This window comes from Muntiacus reevesi, chromosome 4 (genome assembly GCF_963930625.1).
Source record: "Muntiacus reevesi chromosome 4, mMunRee1.1, whole genome shotgun sequence".
NCBI lineage: Eukaryota > Metazoa > Chordata > Mammalia > Artiodactyla > Cervidae > Muntiacus > Muntiacus reevesi.
The window spans coordinates 51184875-51207441 of NC_089252.1; the positions used below are offsets into that span (position 1 = coordinate 51184875).

At 39.6% G+C, this 22567-nt stretch overlaps 1 protein-coding gene across 2 annotated transcripts; it reads right to left on the reverse strand.

The window, feature by feature from the left end:
* Nucleotides 1-3605: 3605 nt before the first annotated feature.
* On the reverse strand, nt 3606-22514 carry STARD6 (StAR related lipid transfer domain containing 6). 2 transcript variants are annotated; one of them, XM_065932763.1, is made up of 9 exons: nt 22461-22514; nt 21726-21785; nt 21014-21097; nt 19499-19592; nt 19259-19308; nt 16356-16482; nt 12875-12992; nt 10379-10472; nt 3606-4129 (listed from the first exon to the last, which is right to left on the reverse strand). In XM_065932763.1, exons 4-9 carry the CDS (start codon nt 19586-19588, stop codon nt 3928-3930), a joined length of 681 nt encoding a protein of 226 aa, XP_065788835.1. In that variant the 5' UTR covers nt 19589-19592; nt 21014-21097; nt 21726-21785; nt 22461-22514; the 3' UTR covers nt 3606-3927. The 2 variants fall into 2 exon arrangements, with proteins under 2 accessions (XP_065788835.1, XP_065788836.1); XM_065932764.1 differs by lacking the exon at nt 3606-4129 and adding an exon at nt 8215-8400.
* Nucleotides 22515-22567: the final 53 nt, after the last annotated feature.

Genomic DNA, 22567 nt, shown 5'->3' on the forward strand with positions numbered 1-22567 from the left:
TTGTTGCACTTGATACATGATAATCTATAGTAGTGTACAGAAGTCACCTTAATTTATGAAAAAGATAAAAGTATGTGAAGAAAGAATTAGTGAAAAAAAGTGGCATTGGAAAACAACTTATTTTATTCAATTAAATCCCAAAACAACCTTCAAGTGGAGGATAAAGTTGAAAGCAACTTATTAAAATGATTATTATAGACTGCCATTTTTTAAAAAGGATTTTTGATATTTGTCAAAGCTGTAAACCCTAAAAAACTCCCAGATTTTATATCCAAAGAAGTTAGTAGTATCATTATATGTGCCACTTGAACCTGTGTAGAGAAGGTGTACAATATAGTGTCTGCAGGTATTGTCCAGAAGCTGACAAAATAAATTATTTTTTCCTGCACCCTGTGAACTTTAAAATGTAGATTTCTGAAAAATTTAAGCACATATGATGTGTGTGTCTCAGGACTCCTTCATAAATGGCGAGGTGTGACGCTGGAGTCAATGTACACAGTATGTTAGTAATTAGCGGGGTTTTTTAAAAATATAAATAGAAGCTGTACTATTTTATTTCTGCACTCCAGTGGAACCCCCAGCCCCACCCCACAGGTGGGGAACACCACAGGTATTTTTCTACCACAGGTGCTGGAATACCTTTAAATACCAAGCATGGCCATGTGTTCCACTCTTGGCTAGTGAGATGTGAGCATCTTTGACTGAATGAGGGGGTTTCCAAAAAAGTTACGTGTAACAGGGTGAAATCAAATAAAATGTCTCTTTGCTTTTACTCCTCTTTGTCCTCCTCAGAACACTGGGACAGAAAGGAGCTGTCAGCAAAGCAGAATTGGTGTAAAGAGCCTCCCCTGTCTTGTTATCATAGACTTCTGTATGAGAGCAGTAAGCTTCTCAGCAGTGTGTTCTCTGACAGTCCTTTATTTCTTTTTGCAGCCAAATATTTTCTTAATTGATATAATCATGCTGCACTGTTCTGGTTCATTAACATTACATGTCCAACATCATGGTTAGATAAGGTCCAAGCTATGAAGGTGCATAGGGAATAAGCATTTCTTTGATTCAATATAAACATTTTATTTTGGTAATTCCAGTAATGTCTGAGTATCTGAGATTATTAGAGTTGCATGATTAGATTATTTAAAAGATTTAAAAATCAGTTTAGAATTGTTAGATTATTTTTAATTTTCATATTATTTGGATGACAGTATTACCTTCAAACTTGTGTTATATGGGATTTTTGTTACTACAGATGACACCTTTCATAATACTTCTTCATAAGGCCTTTCTTAGAGCAAAACTTTTGATGATTAATTTATTACTTTTCTGTACATGAATCATACTTCTGGTATCCAGTGTAAGAACTCTGCCTAGCTGTAGGTTGTGAAGATTTTTCTCCCAAGTTTTATAATTTAATGTTTTACATTTAAGCCCCTGTTCCATGTTAATTTTTGTATAAAGTGCAAGGTTAGGTCTTCGGATGTCAGTTACTCCAACACCGTTTGCTAAAAGGTGGTTCTTCCTGCCCTGAGTTGCTTTCCCACCTTTGCTGAAAATCAGGTGGGGGCCTCCCAGGTGGCCGCAGTGGTAAAGAACCCGCCTGCTAATGCAGGAGACGCGGGAGACACAGGTTGGATCCCTCGGAGAAGGAAATGACAACCCGCTATGGTATTTTTGCCTGAAAAATCTCATGGACAGAGGAAACTGGCGGGCTTCAGTCCCTGGGGTCACAAAGAGTTGCACACGACTGAGCATGCACGCACAACCATCAAATGTGCTTTAATGTACTCCCGAGGATACATTAATGACATTTGACATTTTCACCTCTTTTTACCCACTCTGGTCTTGTTTTCCGAAGGACTGTGGACCCGATTGAACATTTTGTCTCAGCAGGCAGTCTCCTAGTTGCGGTGTCACGGAGGGCTGGTGGGAGTGTGCACTCAGCTTCCCACCCGGCCCAGCTCTCACCACCCTGCTGAGCGGAGACACTGACGGCAGGAATGGGCCCTGATTTGCATTAATTGTTGCCTCCAATCGCAAATACAAGCTCAGCTCTGCACTCGGTCTCGAGGACACCAGGGCAGGAAGGGGACGTGCAGTGCTGACCGTCCTCATGTCCCACATCTGGTTTCCCCTCCCCATGCCATCTAGGAGCGGAGGCTGATTCCCGCTGAGCCCTGCTGACTGCAGCCGGGGTGCACCGGTTTCCTTAAGTGATGCAGATGACCACAAATTTGGTGGCGTGGAGGAACAGAAATTTATTCTCCATTCCGGAGGCCGGAAGTCTGAAATCCAGGCATCCGCAGGGTCACGCTCAGGCTGAAGGCTCTAGGGGAGAGTCCTTGTTTCCCTCTCAGCCTCTGGCAGCTCCGGGGGTCCCTCGGCTTGAGGTCGCAGCACATCATCCCTGCCCCTGTCTTCACACGCCGCCTCTTCTCCACAAGGCTCTCCCACGTGCATTTCCTCCGGTGCACTTGGGGTTGGATGGAGAGCCCACCCAGATGATCCAGGGTGACCTCATTCTGAGGCTCTTGATTACATCTGCCGAGATCCTTTTTCCAAATAAGGTCACAGGGCTCCAGGGATTTGACAAGGACATACCTTTTGGGGTCACCACTCAACTCACCACAGAGGGGAGGCCATCACAGCTGGGTGGGGCGGGCGGCTCGGCATTTTTTGGACTGCGGTGACGCCGGAGGCTGACTGGTGAGCAGCCCTTACTTGAACTAGCTGGTTAATTCATGGTGCTGCCAGGCGGGGCTGGAAGCTCACTTTGCCATTGGCTCCCACTGCCACCACCCTGGCCGGGATACCAAGGCTCCGTACCTGCCTCTGCCGGTGAAGGGGGACAGGGAGCTCCTGCTCAACCTTGCAGATGCCAGGAGGAGGGGCGGCTGCGCTTTTTAGGTTGGTGTTTGGCTTCAGTTCTGTGGGTCAGCCTTCTGTGTGTGGACACTCCTAATGGAGCAGGGGAGCAGGCTCTTTCCTAAAGCCTCCCCCACCTCTTTTGATTTCTGCCTGCCGTTCAGCAATGCCAGGTTGGAGCTTCTGCAGCGCCCCATCTCAAATATACATATGGTAATAAGGGAACCCAGAGAACTCTCTGCTAGGACATCCCTCAGGTGCCCAGGTCCTTGACTAGTTTGCAGTCTTCGTTCCGTCTAAGCTGGAGTCTTGTATGCTTGCCTGGTGAGTGCAGGGTTTTCTAGTTTTAGGAGGAAAGACTTCGGAGGAATGGGCTACCACATTCTGGCCAGACCAGAAATTGATTCATGATTCAGCTCCTGATGCCAGATTGTTGTTGTTTGGTCACTAAGACGTGTACGAGATTTTTGTGACCCCATGGACAGCAGCCCACCAGGGTCTTCTGTCCATAGGATTTCCCAGGCAAGAAAACTGGAGTGGGTTGCCATGCAATCCGCCAGGGGATCTACCTGACCCAGGGATCAAACCCACCTCTCCTGTATTGGTAGGCAGATTCTTTACCACTGATTCATCAGGGAAGCCTGCAGATTCCAGACATCAACTGTCAAACATTCTAGCGGACTTCTTTTCAATTTTTAAGTTCATGTTTCCTACAGTTATCGATTTAAGAAGTAAAAGAAAAACAATTTAAAATATATTTTAATCTTTAATTAATGCTGACTTCTGATTGCATATGCTTTCTTATTGATGCTTTTTTGCAGAGAATTTTACAGGGGAAAAAAGCAAAAGATAAAAGTACATTAAGAACCCTTGTTATTTAACATTATTCTTATATGAGATTAAAAACTATATTTAATGCTGTTCTCTTGTACAACTGTGTGGTCTTATTTTCACGAAGTACCTTCAGTAATTTGTTCAAGAATACTGTTTAGAGAGTCACAGTATTTATGCATATTGACTTAGAAGCAAAAGGCTATGATTGCCACACATGATTTTTAAATGGCCTCATTTCTTCTTTAGGAATGATGAATGTCCATTATGATGATATCCATGTCTTGATGGAATTTTTTGTGTCTTTATTCCATCTTTTACATTGAGCATGAAGCTTACTAAATTGGAAGGCATGGTTGCTTCAATTATCGATGGGGCCAATTTTCCTCTCATTTCTGTCTGAACAAACATCACTAGTTTGGAATATGCTGGATTCCTGTAAACAAAGGAAGAGTTAAAAAATATAAAGAATTTTTATCTATTGAATTTACAAGTTTATAAGGAGCAGGATTCTTATTCCCCATTGATTGCCAACACAGTGCTTATGACAGGAGAAATAGTGACTGAAAGAAGGAAAAAACATGTGGAATGATTTGCACACTCAAAATTATTTTACATAAAAATATTAAGTAGTCAGACTATATCTTAAAGTCTTCAGTTTTAGTTATCATTTCTTTCTTGTCATTTTATCGACTTCTTAAAATTATAAAGCATAAGCATAAAAGTAATGTATGCTTATGAAAATTTAAACAGTAGAGCATTTTCATAATTCCCCTTCATTCTGCTCCCCAGAGACAGTCACTATTTATAGCATTGACTGTATCTTTTCAGATGATCATCTATGGATATATAAAGATAACATGTGTGTACATATATGTTTATGTACCCTATATATACGCACATGTACATTCTTACTTTTGCAAAAATGAGACATATTTTTCTGGAACTAATTTCATTCTCCTCTGAGTATGATACCATGCACCTCTGTGTCTATACAGATCAGCTTATTGTTTTTAATGACTGCATATGGTATTTCATATTAGATTAACCAGTCCTCTATCATGGAATTATTTCTTGTTGCCACAATAAATCAAGCTGCAATAAAACACCTTGTAATATATTCATTTGCACCTCGAGAAATATTTATATTGAGTTTCCAGGTCAATGTTTTTGTGTATTTAACATTTTGAAATGTTATCTCCAAACTACCTTCCAAGAACCATAGTATTTTATGTTCAAACCCAGTGAATTTCAAATTAGAGGATATGAAGACTTGCCAAGGGGTATGAGAGGCTGAATAACACATAAGGGAATACAGTTTCAAATCTCTGACTTCCATGTACCTTTTCCTTAAAACTGATCTGAGAATATATCTCTGATGGACATGCCAGCTTTTGTCCTACCAGCCTGATCACACCAGCCTTCTTAATAGAACCTTCTGTTTTATAGAATCAAGGGATGTCTGTCATCTCCCCCACCTAAGACTGAATGGTACTAAGGTGCTTTACCCTGGCATATAAACATGAGTTGCTAAAGGAAAAATTCAATCAATTGGAAGTGAGTTAAGAAAATGAATGATGGATGACGGTAATAAAACCTTACTGAGTCAATTCTTTGCTTTCAATAAAACTTAAGGATCTAATTGAGTTGTCAGCTGTTAAGTCATTAAAAACAATGTCTGATTATAGGTCACTACGTAACATGGAATATAACTCAGAAGAATGTCAAGGGATTGTGTGATGGTACTAGAGTTCTACTCTCCATTTCAACCCACCTGTTCATGTGACCAAAGTTTCTTACACTTACGTTCATAAAAATGCAAAGCATAAGTAGACTTGAGGTCATTCTATCTGACGGGATATCTACAATGGGCCTTTTGTCCCATGTTTTTTACAGTGAGTGTAGCTGACAGAAGCATGATGACTCTTGAACCAGAATGCATGGTTTGAAGCTGAGCTTTGCTGTTACCTATGTGAGAACTTGAGAAAGTTACTTAATTTCTCTGGGTTTCCATTTTCTTTTCTGCAAAATGGGGGTAGTAAGACGACTACTTTATGGGGTTCTTGTGAGGATCAAATAGTTGACATTTGGTATCTGTAAATTGTAACAGTGTCTGACTAACAATTTGCTTTTACATTTAACAATTATGTAATAATTTTTATTTTGATCAATGGGTAATATTAACAATTTAAACCAGTGCAAATAAACTTATTTTAACATTTAGATACTTCAGTCACTCAGTGTCCGAGTCTTTGTGACCCCATGAACTGTAGCACGCCAGGCCTCCCTGTCCATCACCAACTCCCAGAGTTTACCCAAATTCATGTCCATCAAGTCGGTGATGCCATCCAACCATCTCATCCTCTGTCATCCCCTTCTCCTCCCGCCCTCAATCTTTCCCAGAATCAGGGTCTTTTCCAGTGAGTCAGCTCTTCGCATCAGGTGGCCAAAGTATTGGAGTTTCAGCTTCAACATCAGTCCTTCTAATGAACACCCAGGACTGATCTCCTTTAGGATGAACTGGCTGGACCTCCTTGTTGTCCAAGGGACTCTCAAGAGTCTTCTCCAACACCACAGTTCAAAAGAATCAATTTTTTGGCGCTCAACTTTCTTTACAGTCCAACTCTCACATCCATACATGACCACTGGAAAAACCATACCCTTGACTATAGACAGGACCTTTGTTGGTAAAGTAATGTCTCTGCTTTTCAATATGCTGTCTAGGTTGGTCATAACTTTCCTTCCAAGGAATAAGTGTCTTTTAATTTCATGGCTGCAATCACCATCTGCAGTGATTTTGGAGCCCCCCAAAAATAAAGTCAGCCACTGTTTCCCCATCTATTTGCCATAAAGTGATGGGGCCGGATGCCATGATCTTAGTTTTCCTAATGTTGAGCTTTAAGCCAATTTTTTCACTATCCTCTTTCACTTTCATCAAGAGGTTCTTTAGTTCTTCTTTACTTTCTGCCATAAGGATGGTGTCATCTGCATATCTGAGGTTATTGATATTTCTCCTGGCAATCTTGATTCCAGCTTGTGCTTCTTCCAGCCCAGCGTTTCTCATGATGTACTCTGCATATAAGTTAAATAAGCTGGGTGACAATATACAACCTTGATGTACTCCTTTTCCTATTTGGAACCAGTCTGTTGTTCCATGTCCAGTTCTAACTGTTGCTTCCTGACCCGCATACAGGTTTCTAAGGAGGCAGGTCAGGTGGTCTGGTATTCCCATCTCTTTCAGAATTTTCCACAATTTGTTGTGATCCACACAGTCAAAGGCTTTGGCATAGTCAATAAAGCAGAAACAGACATTTTTCTGGAACTCTCTTGCTTTTTCAATCATCCAGTGGATGTTGGCAATTTGATCTCTGGTTTGTCTGCCTCTTCTAAAACCAGCTTGAACATCTGAAAGTTCATGGTTCACATATTGCTGAAGCCTGGCTTGGAGAATTTCGAGAATTACTTTACTAGCGTGTGAGATGAGTGCAATTGTGTGGTAGTTTGAGCATTCTTTGGCATTGCCTTTCTTTGGGATTGGAATGAAAACTGACCTTTTCCAGTCCTATGGCCACTGCTGAGTTTTCCAAATTTGCTGACATATTGAGTGCAGCACTTTCACAGCATCATCTTTGAGGATTTGAAATAGCTCAATTGGAATTCCATCACCTCCCCTCGCTTTGTTCATAGTGATGCTTCCTAAGGCCCACTTGACTTCACATGCCAGGATGTCTGGCTCTGGGTGAGTGATCACACCATCATGATTATCTGGGTCATGAAGATCTTTTTTGTACAGTTCTTCTGTGTATTCTTGCCACCTCTTCTTAATATCTTCTGCTTCTGTTAGGTCCATACCATTTCTGTCCTTTATTGAGCTGATCTTTGCATGAAATGTTCCCTTGGTATCTCTAATTTTCTTGAAGAGATCTCTAGTCTTTCCCATTCTATTGTTTTCCTCTATTTCTTTGCACTGATCGCTGAGGAAGGCTTTCTTATCTCTCCTGGCTATTCTCTGGAACTCTGCATTCAAATGGGTATGTCTTTCCTTTTCTCCTTTGCTTCTTTACTTTCTGCCATAAGGATGGTGTCATCTGCATATCTGAGGTTATTGATATTTCTCCTGGCAATCCTGATTCCAGCTTGTGCTTCTCACAGCTATTTGTAAGGCCTCCTCAGACAGCCATTTTGCTTTTTTGCATTTCTTTTTCTTGGGAATGGTCTTGATCCCTGTCTCCTGTACAATGTCACAAACCTCTGTCCATAGTTCATCAGGCACTCTATCAGATCTAGTCCCTTAAATCTATTTCTCACTTCCACTATATAATCATAAGAGATTTGATTTAGGTCATACCTGCCTGGTCTAGTGGTTTTCCCCCCTTTATTCAATTTAAGTCTGAATTTGGCAATAAGGAGTTCATGATCTGAGCCACAGTCAGTTCCCGGTCTTGTTTTTGCTGCCTGTATAAAGCTTCTTCATCTTTGGCTGCAAAGAATATAATCAATCTGATTTCGGTGTTGACCGTCTGGTGATGTCCATGTGTAGAGTCTTCTCTTGAGTTGTTGGAAGATGGTGGATGGTGTTTGCTATGATCAGTGCATTCTCTTGGCAAAACTCTATTAGCCTTTGCCCTGCTTCATTCTGTACTCCAAGGCCAAATTTGCCTGTTACTCCAGATGTTTCTTGACTTCCTACTTTTGCGTTCCAATTCCCTAGAATGAAAAGGACATCTTTTTTGGGTGTTAGTTCTAAAAGGTCTTGTAGGTCTTCATACGACTGTTCAGCTTCTTCAGGGTTAGATACTTAGGGTCACAGAAATTAAAACAAATTTTAAAAATTAGGTACTTATTCCTATAGAGGTATGATAGAAAATAAACAGTGATTGATAAAAGAACCTAAAGCATAAACACTGATATATAAAAGAACCCAAAGCATAAAATATATTTTATTTGGATAAAAGTATGCAAGGGAAAAAGAGTAAAAATATCAGATCAAGGATAAAAGAAATGATATAATATTTCTGACTGTTAAAGGTTATATGTATTTTGAAACTGAAAATGTAGTGGTAGGTTTCAAGTTGTTACAGTATTTAGGTTCTGATGAATACACTTAGAAGGGTGATAAAAACATTTTTTTTAAGTGTCAAGATTTATAGTATGCTAGAAATTTCACCCTCTTGATATAATGCTATACAAAATTTTAATATCAACTTAAAAATGTGCAAGGCAATATACGGTTTTATAAAATTCTCTTAGAGGGGTTTGAAGACCACTGCTCCAACCAACCATATGAGCATCTATTTTCTTAAACCCTTTTCCATTCAGAGTTCAGACTATTTTTACATTGTCTCAAATGGCTGGACTCACTAGCAATTTGTATGGCCTCTATGTGAATTTACTAGGGCTTTACATACTTAACAAAGCTTTTCCAAGATTTCCTGGAGAGTACATTTACTGTAGATAATATGTTTTATAAATTTACTACAGGACTTGAGCTGCACAGAAGGAAAAGGTACAGAAGAATCACTTTTTTGTCAGTACCCTTCTCCAGCAGGTTGTTAGGCAAAGTTCCCACTCTGGGTAGAATATCTAAATTAGAGTTTTTTTCTCTCTCTCTCTCTTTTTTTTTTTTTGCAGTGGAAAGGGAATGGTGACAAGATGCAAGAAGGGGACTTTGCCTGTGAAGCACTCTTTAGGTTGTATAACTTCCCCACCAGAGTCCCCACTAGCAGCTGATTCACCTACCTGATACGGAGTAATAATTTTTCCCTTGTTTTATCCTTTCCTGCTGTGGAGAATACAGTCTTGGCTATATATTGAAAATTGACAGATGGGGAGAAAGGCTACATTGTCATCATCATCTGAACCAATTATCCTGTCCATCAATGTAAATATTTTTGGATTTCTTTTAGTTCTCTAATTCAGTAGAAAATATTAAGGAATATGGGTCTAAATGTCATTTTATTTTGACTTCCTTCACATACATATTTTTCTCCTACTGAGTGGTTTACATCTGACCAATATAAAGTTTTACATGTCATTTTGTGTGCCAGTGTCTTTTATTTAATATAAAATCATTTAGCAAATATGTAAGGAAGTTGTAGAATGATAGATATTGAATTAATATATATATGCATTTATAGAATATGTGTATTGGATGTCACCATCTTATCCAGTGGCTGGCCACCTTTGGGCAAAGAGTCATCTCTGATCTCTCCAGCTCTTCCCTCTCTGAATTTGCCTACTGGGTGGCTTGTTCTGCAGGTAACTGTTCACAGTAAGTAGTCCATTGGAAAGAATATATTCAAAGTGAAGCATGATTCATTGCCGATAAATGCTAACTATTATAATTCTAGAGAAATTTATTTTTCATCTGCAAAAATCCTTTAATAACTCACAGAAGTGACTAATGGAGAAACATAAAACATCAGGTCAAGGTTAACTGGAGGGCACGATGATGTCTGTGAACGTGTGACTGGTGCAGAAACCACGATTATACTTTACAGGGAATTGTCTGTTCTTATTATACTTAAGACGAAAAATACTTGAAAAATTATTTAAAAAATTGTATTTAGGGGCATTTTTTCCCCCCAACAGGATATACCAGAAAATATTTCTGGTGAGTTCGTTAGCAAGTTACAAACTCAACTAAAAAATGGTTAAACAATAAATATATGGAAATAACACTTACTCTTGCACAGGTAAACATATATAGCCACAAGCATGGTTATAACCTCGGATGTAACTTGAGGATGGAGGATATGCTGGAAAGTCCACACTAGTAGCTAAGTGATCAAAAGAAAAATTAAAATGAAACCTATGCCACAAAGATGAAAAATTCTGTTTCCAATAGCATATTTTCAAAAATACATGACATAGCATTTAACACTGACATTAATTTTAACATAGCTATGTGTGTTTGCACACTTAAGTGTATACCAGGCCAAAAATGAAAAAGTATGCTACAAGTACTAGCATGAAAAAGTATCACTACTGTCCTCTCAAACCTTTTCATGCTAGTTCTATAGATGCTGCTTCCTTTTACATACAAGAAGAACTGTTCAAAGTACAATTTATTTACTTTCTGAGATCAGAAGCAGAAATTACAAAGAAAAAGACTAATCTACTAGGATAGATTTTTTTGGTTTATCATTTTTTAAGTAGAATATTTGATGTGTTATTTAGCCTGTCAATAGAGGTAGTTTAAATGCTCTTTTCTGCCAATTCCCTGTAGCTAACTTCAATGTATGATTAAAAATCAGTAGATTTTGTTTTAGGAATTATGCAGTGTAACTGCAATACTGCATGTGAAGGTAGAAGGGAGGAGATCTGATTACCGTCACATTTATGATAATTATAGATACTCTTCCTAAAAACATTTTAAAACATGTATTTCTTTAGTCTGTGCAACTGAATCCTGCTCATCAGAGAATTTTCCTATATGATTTTAATGTACATAATCATTTCGGTAGGAAATACAACATTAAGCTCTAGTTAGGAGACAAATGTAGCTGTATGCATTTCCCATTTTCACAATCTGTTCCATCATCTTAATAGAGCCAGTTATGTTGGCAAAATGGTACTGTCAGAATTGATATTAACATATTTCTTCTCTGTTTAAAATATGGAGATTATATTTGTCTTTATTTCTTAAAATTTTGTTATATTCCACAAACAAGTATGGGTCTTTTGTGAGGCACACAGTGAGGTAGTTAGCACAGATTCTGGAAAATCAGAAAGACTTGAGCTGTTGATGAGCTACGTAACTTGATTTCTGTGAATTTCAGTTTCCTCACTGGCGAGAAAAATGCATGCAAAACATTTAACTAAAAGCAAACTACACAGTAAGCTAAACAACAGTGGAAACATTAAGAAGAAAACTATCAGTGTTCATCAAAAACTCATTCAAAGAAAATCACTTTAAAGCAAATTCAGTAGTGATGACTGAATGACTGATTATAACTATTCATGGATTTTACCTTCTATACTTCTTTTTGACCTTCCCTCTGACCAGCAAAAATGAGACACAAATAGAATGGTTTCAAGATAGACAATAAGAGATCAATAAGAGATCTCTGATTCAAATGGACAGCATTTTGTGTTAGAGGCAGTGAATAAATTTTTATGTGCCCTCATTTGAAAATGAGATGACTAATGACAGCTGTATGAAAATATACGAGACAAATATGTGAAAGTGATGAACATCGGTCCCCAGTGGTATATACGGTCAACAGAGCTAACTGTGTGCCTGAGTGCTATTAGCAGAACTGTTACTCGGTCTTGTACTCTGAAACTTAAAGGGTCCTACAAGCGGAAAAGCGTAATTAACAACAGTTAACTATCCCTGTCCCCAAGTAGTTACAGTAGGGGAATTCAGGTAGGAATAGCGAGATTAAATTGAATTGCAGAGGAAAGAAAAGGCTCTAGGCTACCACTGTCCTACCAGAGTCCCTTCACCATAAATTATCTTGAGTTCCAGGAGTCCAAAGATCTCTGGGGTGTAAACTGGTGTGTTTTAAGTGAATAATGCAAATAGGAAGTCGTTACACATGTGCATTTTACAGAGTGATACATTTTTGGCCAGGGGTGGAGGGTAGGATAAGGACTGGAGAAGGAAATGGCGACCCACTCCAGTCTTCTTCCTGGGAAATCCCATGGACAGAGGAGCCTGGTGGGCTACAGTCCGTGGGGTCACGAAGAGTTGGACACAACTTAGTGACTGAGCAACAAGCAATGGATGAGTATGTTAAAACTTTCCGTTTTTAAAAGAAATGTAAGCACATTTATGAAAAGAGCTATCTAGTAGAATTTTCTTCAGGAGTTTTATCAGTTTTTAGATATATCCATTCTACATATTCAAATATAGAAGTATATATCCAAAGATCCATTTTGTTTCTTGGTAGTTTTGTAATGTAGCCTGCAAGTATCTGTCTGTATTCAATGCTGCAGGGTACATGCTGCAAAGAGGCCAGGAGATGCCACAACGATTGACTATGATGTAAACGGCACCTCCAGAATTAGTTAAAAACTTCAGGCTTACCTACATTACACATGTATTTATTGGTCTCACCAAGTAAATACAAGAATAATTAATTGAAAGTATTCTTTCAAACTGTGAGTTAAAAGAAAAAAAATTTATTAATGACTCATAGTAATTCCCAAGTGTGGGCAAAATGTTTCAACTTACCACTGATAACATCCATATTCCCTTCATAGTGCTTCAAAGAGACTAAGTCGATAAAGTCTCGGGGGGAAATTGAGCCCATGGCAAAGCTTTGTGTAATGGTATGACATATGAATGTATCCTGAAACAAACCACATCGTGAAGATTGCAACAATTATTTAATATCTGTTCTTTGTACTGCTCCCCAAAGAATTTCACTGCCTAAGTTTGGCCTCTTTTTGGAAAAAGCAGAGCTTTGAGGTTTTAAGAATTTATCACCAAATCAGCTTGCATTTTCAGTGTAAAAGAAATATTAGATGTGTAATTATAAGTGCAAGGCAACAAAAGCAAAAATAGAAGAGTGGGACTATAGTAACCTAAAATGCCTCTGCATAGCAAAGGAAACCATTAACAAAATGAAAGGGCGACCCACAGAGTGGGAGAAAATATCTGCAAATCCTACCTCTAACAAGGGGTTAATATAAATTAGAAATACAATAAATTTAGAAAAGAATCTTGATATTATCTAATCTTCGAATTTTTAGATGAAGAAATTGAAGCCTAACATTAAGTTACATGTAGAACTAGAGAGATGTACAGAACTAGAACCCGGGTTTTCAGATTTCCAGTACAATAGTGTGTCTGCTACTCCACACTGACTAGGTAATATATTCGGAATAATATATTGACTTAACAGCCTGTGGTGTAAAGCCTAAAATTAAAGACCAGTATATGTGCTGCTTTGACATCTGTTAAAATTGGGAGGGTCTTGAATGGCCAAACTGCAAGACCCTCTCTCCACTCTGTTCCCATAAATAAGTGCCCTTGGTCCCACAACCGTCCTTATCAGCAGGATAAGACACAGTTCCTATTTATACCTGAGTAGTGGGTTTCACTTCCCTGCTACCCTGTAGAATTAGTCCAACAACCAATCAGATCCTCCTGCAAGAATCAGGGGTCCCCTCAGCTTCCTGATACTACAAAGCCTGCTGTGCACAATCCCGGGTTATTAACTCTGTTCCTGAGTGCAACTCCCCTGTCACACTGCGGGGCGTGGTCTGTCCCAGAGAGCTTAGCTGAGCTACTCATGTGTTGCTGCCTCAGCATCCGTTTTGTTTGGCCAAGCAGCCTGCGGTGGCCTTAAACTAACACCAGCTCTCTCACGTAAGCACAGCTTAGATAATAGCCCGCAGAGTTACAAGCAAATGTAAGTTCCTGATATGACTTCCCCAACAGCCCTTCTGATCAGCAGCCTCCCACACTTCCCAGGGCCTTCCCCATGTGAGCCCCTTAGATCAGACCCCCTGTGTAGTGTCCCAAAATCCTGTCCTGTTTGGTTCCAAATGATCAATCTGGCCTTAGCCTAGGAACCCCAAAGCACTCCACCCACAGACCCTAATGAAGGTGCGAGTCCCCCTCTGTCTGCACCCTGCCTTGACCTCCCCACACGGGGCCCTTGACGTGTGCTGTCCACTTCCTCCAGGACCGTAATAAACTTCTCGATTTCAGTTTCTCTCGTGGTCATTTGTTGAACCTGGCTCACCACTGGCACCCTGTGCCCCGCCAACAAATGTTAACTGAACAAAATCTTAACAGTCTTCCTTTCCTGGGCTGTCATTAGGATTAATAAACTGCCGTTGATCTTGTTTGTCTAAGTGCTGGTGTCAAGTGTTTGACCACCGCCATAACCCTACAGCAGGAATCCCTTCCTCACCAATAGGATGAATGAGTCAATTAAAATGCACCCTTGCAAAATGAATGCTACAAACATTCATAGGAAGGCAGAAAAATTCTTCTCGTTGTGTAATGTGATTCAGAGATATTATAGTATACTGAAAAAGACATCAAATCTGAATCAGGAGATCAGTATAAGTCCTGGTTCTACCATACACTGTCCGTGTTGACCTTGGGCAGATCTAAATTTTTCTGGCCACCTGATGTGAAGAACTGACAAATTTGAAAAGACCCTGATGCTGGGAAAGATTGAAGGTGGGAGGAGAAGGGGACGACAGAGGATGAGATGGTTGGATGGCATCACCGACTCAGTGAACATGAATTTGAGTAAAGTCCAGGAGTTGGTGATGGGCAGGGAGGCCTGGTGTGCTGCAGTCCGTGGGTTTGCAAACAGTCGGACATGACTGAGCGACTGAACTGAACTGAACTGAAATTTCTCTGAATATGTTTTCAAATCTTTTGATGCCAAATCTACTATACTTTCCATTATTATAGCTGACTTGCAGCAAAAACAGAAATATCTGAAATGCTAATGAAACTCTATAATTAGTATTATACAGTTATGAATGAAACAATCCAATGTTTGCATTTTCATTTGTGATGGACCAAGTTCAAATCCCAAGAGGGTCACAGACGTGTGTTCTCTGTGGATAGAACTCCAGAGCCTTTCTACAAGATGAAACTACTTTACCTTCCCAGGCTTTTCTACAACCTCACCCTCATCCCAGATTTTAAAATCAGTTTAATAGAAGGAGGTACAGTTAACCTACAGAGTTCTAAATAAATGGTAAAGTGATGGCGGGTATGTGGCACATTTGTTTTGATATGTGAAATGGGCTTGGAGACTTGAAGAACCGGACTCAGTCATCTGTAATTTTACAAATGCAACTGTTTGTAAAAATCATAAAAGTTTGCATTCCACCAACATTCTTCACCGTTACCATTTCCTTCTAATAAAATTATTATTAGCCAAAATATAGGCTGATTTTTAAAATCAGCCTACTAAGGTGTAATTTACATGTCGTGCCGTCTAGCAGTCCTCCTAAGTAACGGAGTGCCACGGTACTGCCCCAGAGTTCAGGGTCCCTCGGCCGGCCCCTGTCTTCCCTTCCTCCCTCTTCCTGCCATATCTCAGTCTCTCTCATTTCATCCATTTCGTCTCCTCCCAAGCTCTCAGCGTCCCTCGCCTCACCCTACTCCTCTCCCCTTCTAAGCCCTATTTGGCTCTTGTATCCTGTCTTCCCTTCTCTTACCTCTAGGACTTTAACTTTCTACTCCGTTACCTGTAGTTTTCCTTTCTCTGTTTTTATTCTTCCTGTTCATCTCTGAGATACTGTATTTGAAAGTGTTTCTAAAACCACAACCATTATAATGTTATTTCACACATGCCTTTAAAAAGTTATATGCTATTTGCTCTTAACAGTGTCTACAATATTATCTAGTGTGTTATCACTACGATAAATCTACTGACTTCCATCAACAAGGCATGCTTAATCTTTTTTTCCCCTTGATGGAGGAGGCAAATCCATGAGTTCAGTCCTTTCAATAACCAAAGGCACACATCTGCAGATTCAGAATGTGGTATGCACTAAAAATAGAATAAAGCTAAATGGAACTGAACTCTCAATAAAGAAAAAAGTTTTAAGCTTTTTATAAAGATTTCAACTTGATTTGAATATATAAAATACAGATGTAATAAACTGAAATACTAAGATATAAAAACTAAAACTGAATTAATACAGTAAAAGTCCAACATTAAACAATAAATTACCGAATCAATCTTTAGTACTATGTTGTACATTTTCAATGCTTTGTCCCATGTGACTCTGTTTTCAGGTTTGAAGAGGAAATCAGATAGTTTAGATGTTGATTCTGGAATCATTCCTTCAACACGATATCTATGGTTACCAAAATAAAGAAAATTCAAAATTTCATTGAATTTAGCCTAAGTTGAAAATATGGTTATCACAGTATAAAGCACACTAATTTACAAGTAGTATAAAGAAAATTTGAAGGTAATATTAGTAATTTAAAATACTAATATTTAATTGTAAGTTGTTGCTTAGTTGCTAAGTCATGTCTGACTCTTTTGTGACCCCATGGACTGTAGCCGGTCAGGCTCCTCTGTCCATGGAATTCTCCAGGCAAGAATACTGGAGCAGGTTGCCATTCCCTTCTCCAGGGGATCTTCCTGACCCAGGGATCAAGCTTGTGTCTCCTGCATTGGGAGGGGATTCTTTACCACTGAGCCACCAGGGAAGCCAGTAACAGTTTTATTTAAATATGCATTGCAATAATTAATATAAATTATTTGAAAATTCATTTTTCAACACATTTTGTTAGTACTGTTTCTATAGTTGTCTTTTTTTTTTTTTTTTAATTATTTGGCTGCACTGTATCTTAGTCGCAGCACCCAGGTGGGCTCTGTGTTGCTGTGTGCGGGCTTCTCTCTAGGTCTGGCTTGTGGTCTCCAGGCTGCACACGCTCAGTAGTTGCGGCGAGTGGGGGTAGTTGCCCTATGGCTTGTGGGATCTTAGTTCCCCAAGCAGGGATTGAACCACGTCCCCTGTATAGGATGGTGGATGCTTAACCACTGGACCATCAGGGAAGTCCCTATCATTACCTTTTCAAAGGGACTACGTTCATTTAGAAGTTTTCTAAACTCTTTCTCATAAACATTTACATGCTGTATTTAGCATAAGTCTCTAGTAACTGACGAGACACTTGTGTGGTTGTGCAGCATCTTGTGGCCTTAATTCTTAATTTAAGAATGTAATATGAAAAAAAAAAGAATGTAGTATGATATAAGCAGAGGTCAGAAAACTTTTCAGTAAAGAGCCAGATGGTAAATAATTTATTTGGCTTTGCAGGTTTCATGTTCTATGTTGCAATTATTCAACTTTATTAGTGCAGCAGTGAAACAGCCACAGACAATATGTAATAAATGGGCCTGTCTGTATTATAATTAAACTGTCAGTTTTCACTCCAATCCCAAAGAAAGGCAATGCCAAAGAACGTTCAAACTACCATACAACTGCACTCATTTCACACGCTAGCAAGGTAATGCTCAAAATCCCTCAAACTAGACTTCAACAGTACGTGAACTGAGAACTTCAGATTTACAAGCTGGATTTAGAAAATGCAGGCTTTTGGAAAACCAGAGATCAAATTGCCAACATCTGTTGCAAACACAGAAAAAGCAAGGGAATTCCAGAAAAACATCTATTTCTGCTTCACTGACTTCTGCTAAAGGCTTTGACTGTGTGGATCACAACAAACTGTGGAAAATTCTTAAAGAGATGGGAATACCAGATCCCCTTACCTGTCTCCTGAGAAATCTGTAGGCAGGCCAAGAAGCAACAGTTAGAACTGGACATGGAACGATGGACTGGTTCAAAGTCGGGAAATGAATAAGGCAAGGCTGTATGTATATGGTCACCCTGCTTATTTAACTTCCATGCAGAGTACATCACATGAAATGCTGGGATGGATGACTCACAAGCTCGAATCAAGATTGCTGGGAGAAATATCAACAACCTCACATATGCAGATGATACCACTCTAGAGGAAATCAACCCTGAATATTCATTGGAAGGATTGATGCTGAGGCTCCAATACTTTGCCCACTTGATGGGAAGAACTGACTCATTAGAAAAGACCCTGATGCTGGGAAAGATTGAAGGGAGGAGGAGAAGGGGATGACAGAAGATAAGATAGTCGAATGGCCTCAGTGACTCAATGGATATGAGTTTGAGCAAGCTCTGGGAGAGGTGAAGGACCGGGAAGCCTGGCGTGCTGCAGTCCACAGGGCTGGAAAGACTTGGACATGACTGAGTCACTGAACAACCACCCCCCTGAAAAGAAACTGAATCAAACTTGGTTTTCTAAATAACATATCATGATCAATAAATGAACAACTCTTAAAAACATGGTTTTAAAAACATCTGCACAATTTCCCTTAGTATATTTGAATTTGAAACAACAGGTTCCTAAAAAATATCCTTAAAGGCAGCTTACAGAAAAAATTATAAAAGAATCTGCCTGCCAATCCAAGAGACTCAGAAGACATGAGTTCTATCCCTGGGTCGGGAAGATCCCCTGGAGGAGGAAATGGCAACCCACTTCAGTATTCTTGCCAGGAAAACTCCATGGACAGAGTAGCCTAGAGAGTTACAGTTCATGGGGATGCAAAGAGTCGGATACAACTGCGCAACTAAACGTGCATGCACGTGTACACACACACACACCACACAATATCCTTAAAAGCACTTACAGAAAAAATTATATACATTGGCAAAAGAAATATACTGGGGAAATAAACTTTATCTTTAAGTGGTTCACTTAATGGAAAGATAAAATGTTGAAAAGACCACAAAATACTCTAAGAAAATACCCATCTATTTTTATAGTAATTAGTTCTTGAAGTGGAAATTTCTTAGCTTTGTGAAGTATTCACTAGAAGTGATTCTTTTTTCTGTCTTCAGGTTTGAAAATTAGATGGTACATATTATTCTTTTTATTCACCCATGTTTCAATCAAGTGACTTTATAAGTAATTGCTATTTCCTGTTCACTATCCAATAATGTCTTATAGCTAATGAAGTAGCACTGAATTCTAGATACATCAATGTCATTGAATTCAAAACCATGATTATAAATAGGAAATTGTACTCACAGATTTCCATGGAATTTTTTAGAAGCCTTGCTGAAAACAGTTATTTTTTTCTCAAAGAGGAATAAAAAATCCACAAATAAATTAGCTGTCAGATACAGAAAGAAATAAATTTAAAAAACAAAAAAATGAAAGTAAAAACTTTTTCTAGTTTGTAAAAAAAAAATTAAAAAATGTCTTTGCAATGATTTGTTTCCATTAAAAAACAAACTCTTGAAATATATATATAACTTGTTTTCTTACTGAATTCTTAATCACTTTCCAGCCTGGTGTATCTTGATAGTAACCTAAAATTTCTTGAGCAGTTTGTTGGGCAAGTGCCTTATAGTCCATCTACCTGCAAATATGCAAAGTATTAAAAGCAAATGACTGGTGAGAATGCAATCATACAAAGATTTTTTTTTAAATGCTGTATTACACTTTAACACTATTTCTAAATGTCTGTCACATAGCAATGAACAATAATTCCGTTTTGAATACATGCATCTCTTCTTTTTTATTCAGTATTTCAAATAAGAAAATGTGATATATTACAAAGAGCAGGCTTTAGCTTGGGAGTCAGAAACTGGAGTCAAATCCTGTCTCTGCCACTGACAAATTGTAAACCATGTTCTTTAATATTTCTCTTTCCCCATTTTACCAAACTGTAAAACTGGGATAATACCTAACTCAGTAGAACTGATGTGAGGATTAAATGAAACAATGCACCTAAACATCTTACCCCTTACGTGGCACATATTATTTCTAACCGCTCAGTCTTGCTTCCTTTCCCCTGTGAAGCAACATAATCTTGGTCAGGGGCTAGTGGGGCTTTACCTCCTTTAAAGTGAGAGGCAGTGGCCCTGGAGGGCCTGACCCCTGGCTTCCTCTCCGAAGTCAGCTTCTTCCGTTTCCTTCTCTCCCTCTTAGCGCCAGTTATATCGAGCTTCTTGGTTGTTCCTCAGATACAACCAAGCAACTTCCTACCTCAGGGTCTTTGTACTTGCTGTTCCCTCTGCTTGTAATGTTCTCCCTCAGTGTGTTCACAACTGACTCCTCCTCATTAGTGTCTCTGCTTAAATATTCTCTTCAGAGAGGATCAAGTTCATATCAATTCAGATCAAACAGATGTACGGAACTCTTGCTAAGGGTTAAATGTTGTGGTATCTGTGGCAAAAGCAGTTGAGAATGATCCTGTTTCTGCTTTGAATGAGCTCAGGAAGGTGGTGTCTCATTGGTCCTTTGGCCCATCACCCAGTTTTCAGTTAAGGGAAGCTGGTTGGTGTGGTGGAAAGAATGACAACACAGAACTGGATTCAAATCTTGGCTTTGCCATTTACCATCAGCTTTATAATTTAGGGTAAACTGCTTAGCCTTTGGACTTCGATTATCGTTTCTACAGACGGGGGGATAGTAATACCTGTCTCGTGGGGTTATTATGAGGATTAAGTGATTTAATATATGCAGAAGTGATTGAAACAGTGTCAGGCCCTTCTTGGTGATCAAAGGTTAGTCTTTTTCTTTAAATGGACATATTTAAATTTGGCTAAAAACAAACACACACTCTCCTAAGAGCTGCCTGAATAAACCTTCTCAAAGTTTAATCATCAGCACATGTCTTCCAGCTCTCACCTAAAGGCCTTTAGGTTGGATCATAAATCTACTTTTCTCTTGTCTTAGTTCTTTGGCAAGGCACAGCACCTAATTGACATCTATATTTGAAAAACATTGGTAAACTGTTATAATTCCTTCTTCTTAGGAGACTCTTGGTTTCTTTACCTTTCCTAGCAGATCTAATCCAGAATTTTAATAATTACTGGGACTCTTCTCCAAATCCTCACGGATATCTCCATATCTTTTAACCTGTGAAAGAACAAAAGTGGAAGCAGAATTATTTTGATCCATGAATTAGAAAATATATTTGATAATTTCCTTAGTATTTTTTCAGTGTCTTTGATTTGTACTTTATGTACTCATTCAGAAACATGTTTCCTCAATGTAAGAAAAAGGTAGTAAGAACATGAAGATAATGTTTATGAAAAGAATCTTTAAGAAATTATCTTTTAAAAGGACAGGTTTAAACGACACTAAGTGTGAAATGTGGATTAAAATGTCTTAAGTTTTTAAGCTCACGCCACTAACAATCCTTGGTTGGTCTCTGACCTGGGCTTCTCCCAGCGTATATAACACAGTTCTTTATTTCCTGCCAACAACATACTTGTTACTGAAGGATCATGAAATTGCAGATTTTTTGCAACATATCACTGGAATATAAACTTTCTGCAAGGACTTCATCTTATTCATTTTCAAATCACTAGCACTGCTTACTGCCACAACAAACATGTGCTTAACTGAACCACTCAACTAAATTTTACAGCTTCTGGACCTTTTCCTTTGCCAAGAAAAAAAAAGGGATGGTTAAGCCTAGTGGGCTAGAGAGGGTGACGAGATGAAAAGAGCCAAGGGCAAGACTCCAGTTGGGCAGTATTACCTGGTGATGTAACAGTGGTTGAGCAGGAACATGTTCAGATGGGATAATGATCAAGGATATCTTCACCAACAGGGTCAGGTGGAAAATAAACACAAACCAATATTGAGATAGCATCTTTTCTGATAACACCACTTGGTTGAAACTGGATTCTTCGCGCCTCACATCCTGTCCCAGCCTTGTAGACAGGTTCCCATATGCTGTTAAGTGGCTTTTTACATCTGTTTGAATAATCTCCCTCTTTCCGGGCTGCCTGAGTGGGTCCCCAATACGTGCTGGGTCACTGGCATTCTTCCCTGGGAATCAAGGTCCCCAAGGACTTTGTTAAGTCGCATCGCGGGCCCAACTCCCGCTTCCAATTCCGCGTCTGCTTTGAACGCGAGGGGGCCGGTGGGGAGACCAGGGGAGCCCGGTTCACGGAAGGGAAGGGGAAGGCGCAGAGGGAGGGAGGGGAGAACGTGGTCTGGGGAGCGGCCCCCCGGGCCGAGTGGCTGTTTTATCCTGGGAGCGGGTTTCTGAAAACAGGGAGGCCGAGCGTGTGGGGAGGACTGGAATGGAGGGGCTAGCTCTCAAAAGACTGAAACGGAAGCCGCCAGGGTTCCTGGTCCCCCTTTCTGCCCAGTCCCCCTTTCTGCCCAGTCCCCTCTTGAAGCCTCGGGAAACTGGCCGAAGGGAGCTCAGCCTGTCATCCGTGTAGACCCGCCGCGCGGAGCCATAACCAAGGTCCGGAGGACGTACCGCGTGCGGGTCAGCAACGCTGAGGTGGTAGCCCGGGAATCTCTGCACCCCGCAAGACCCGGAAGGAAAAACTACATTTCCCAGAGGCGACCGCGACCTGGCCCCAT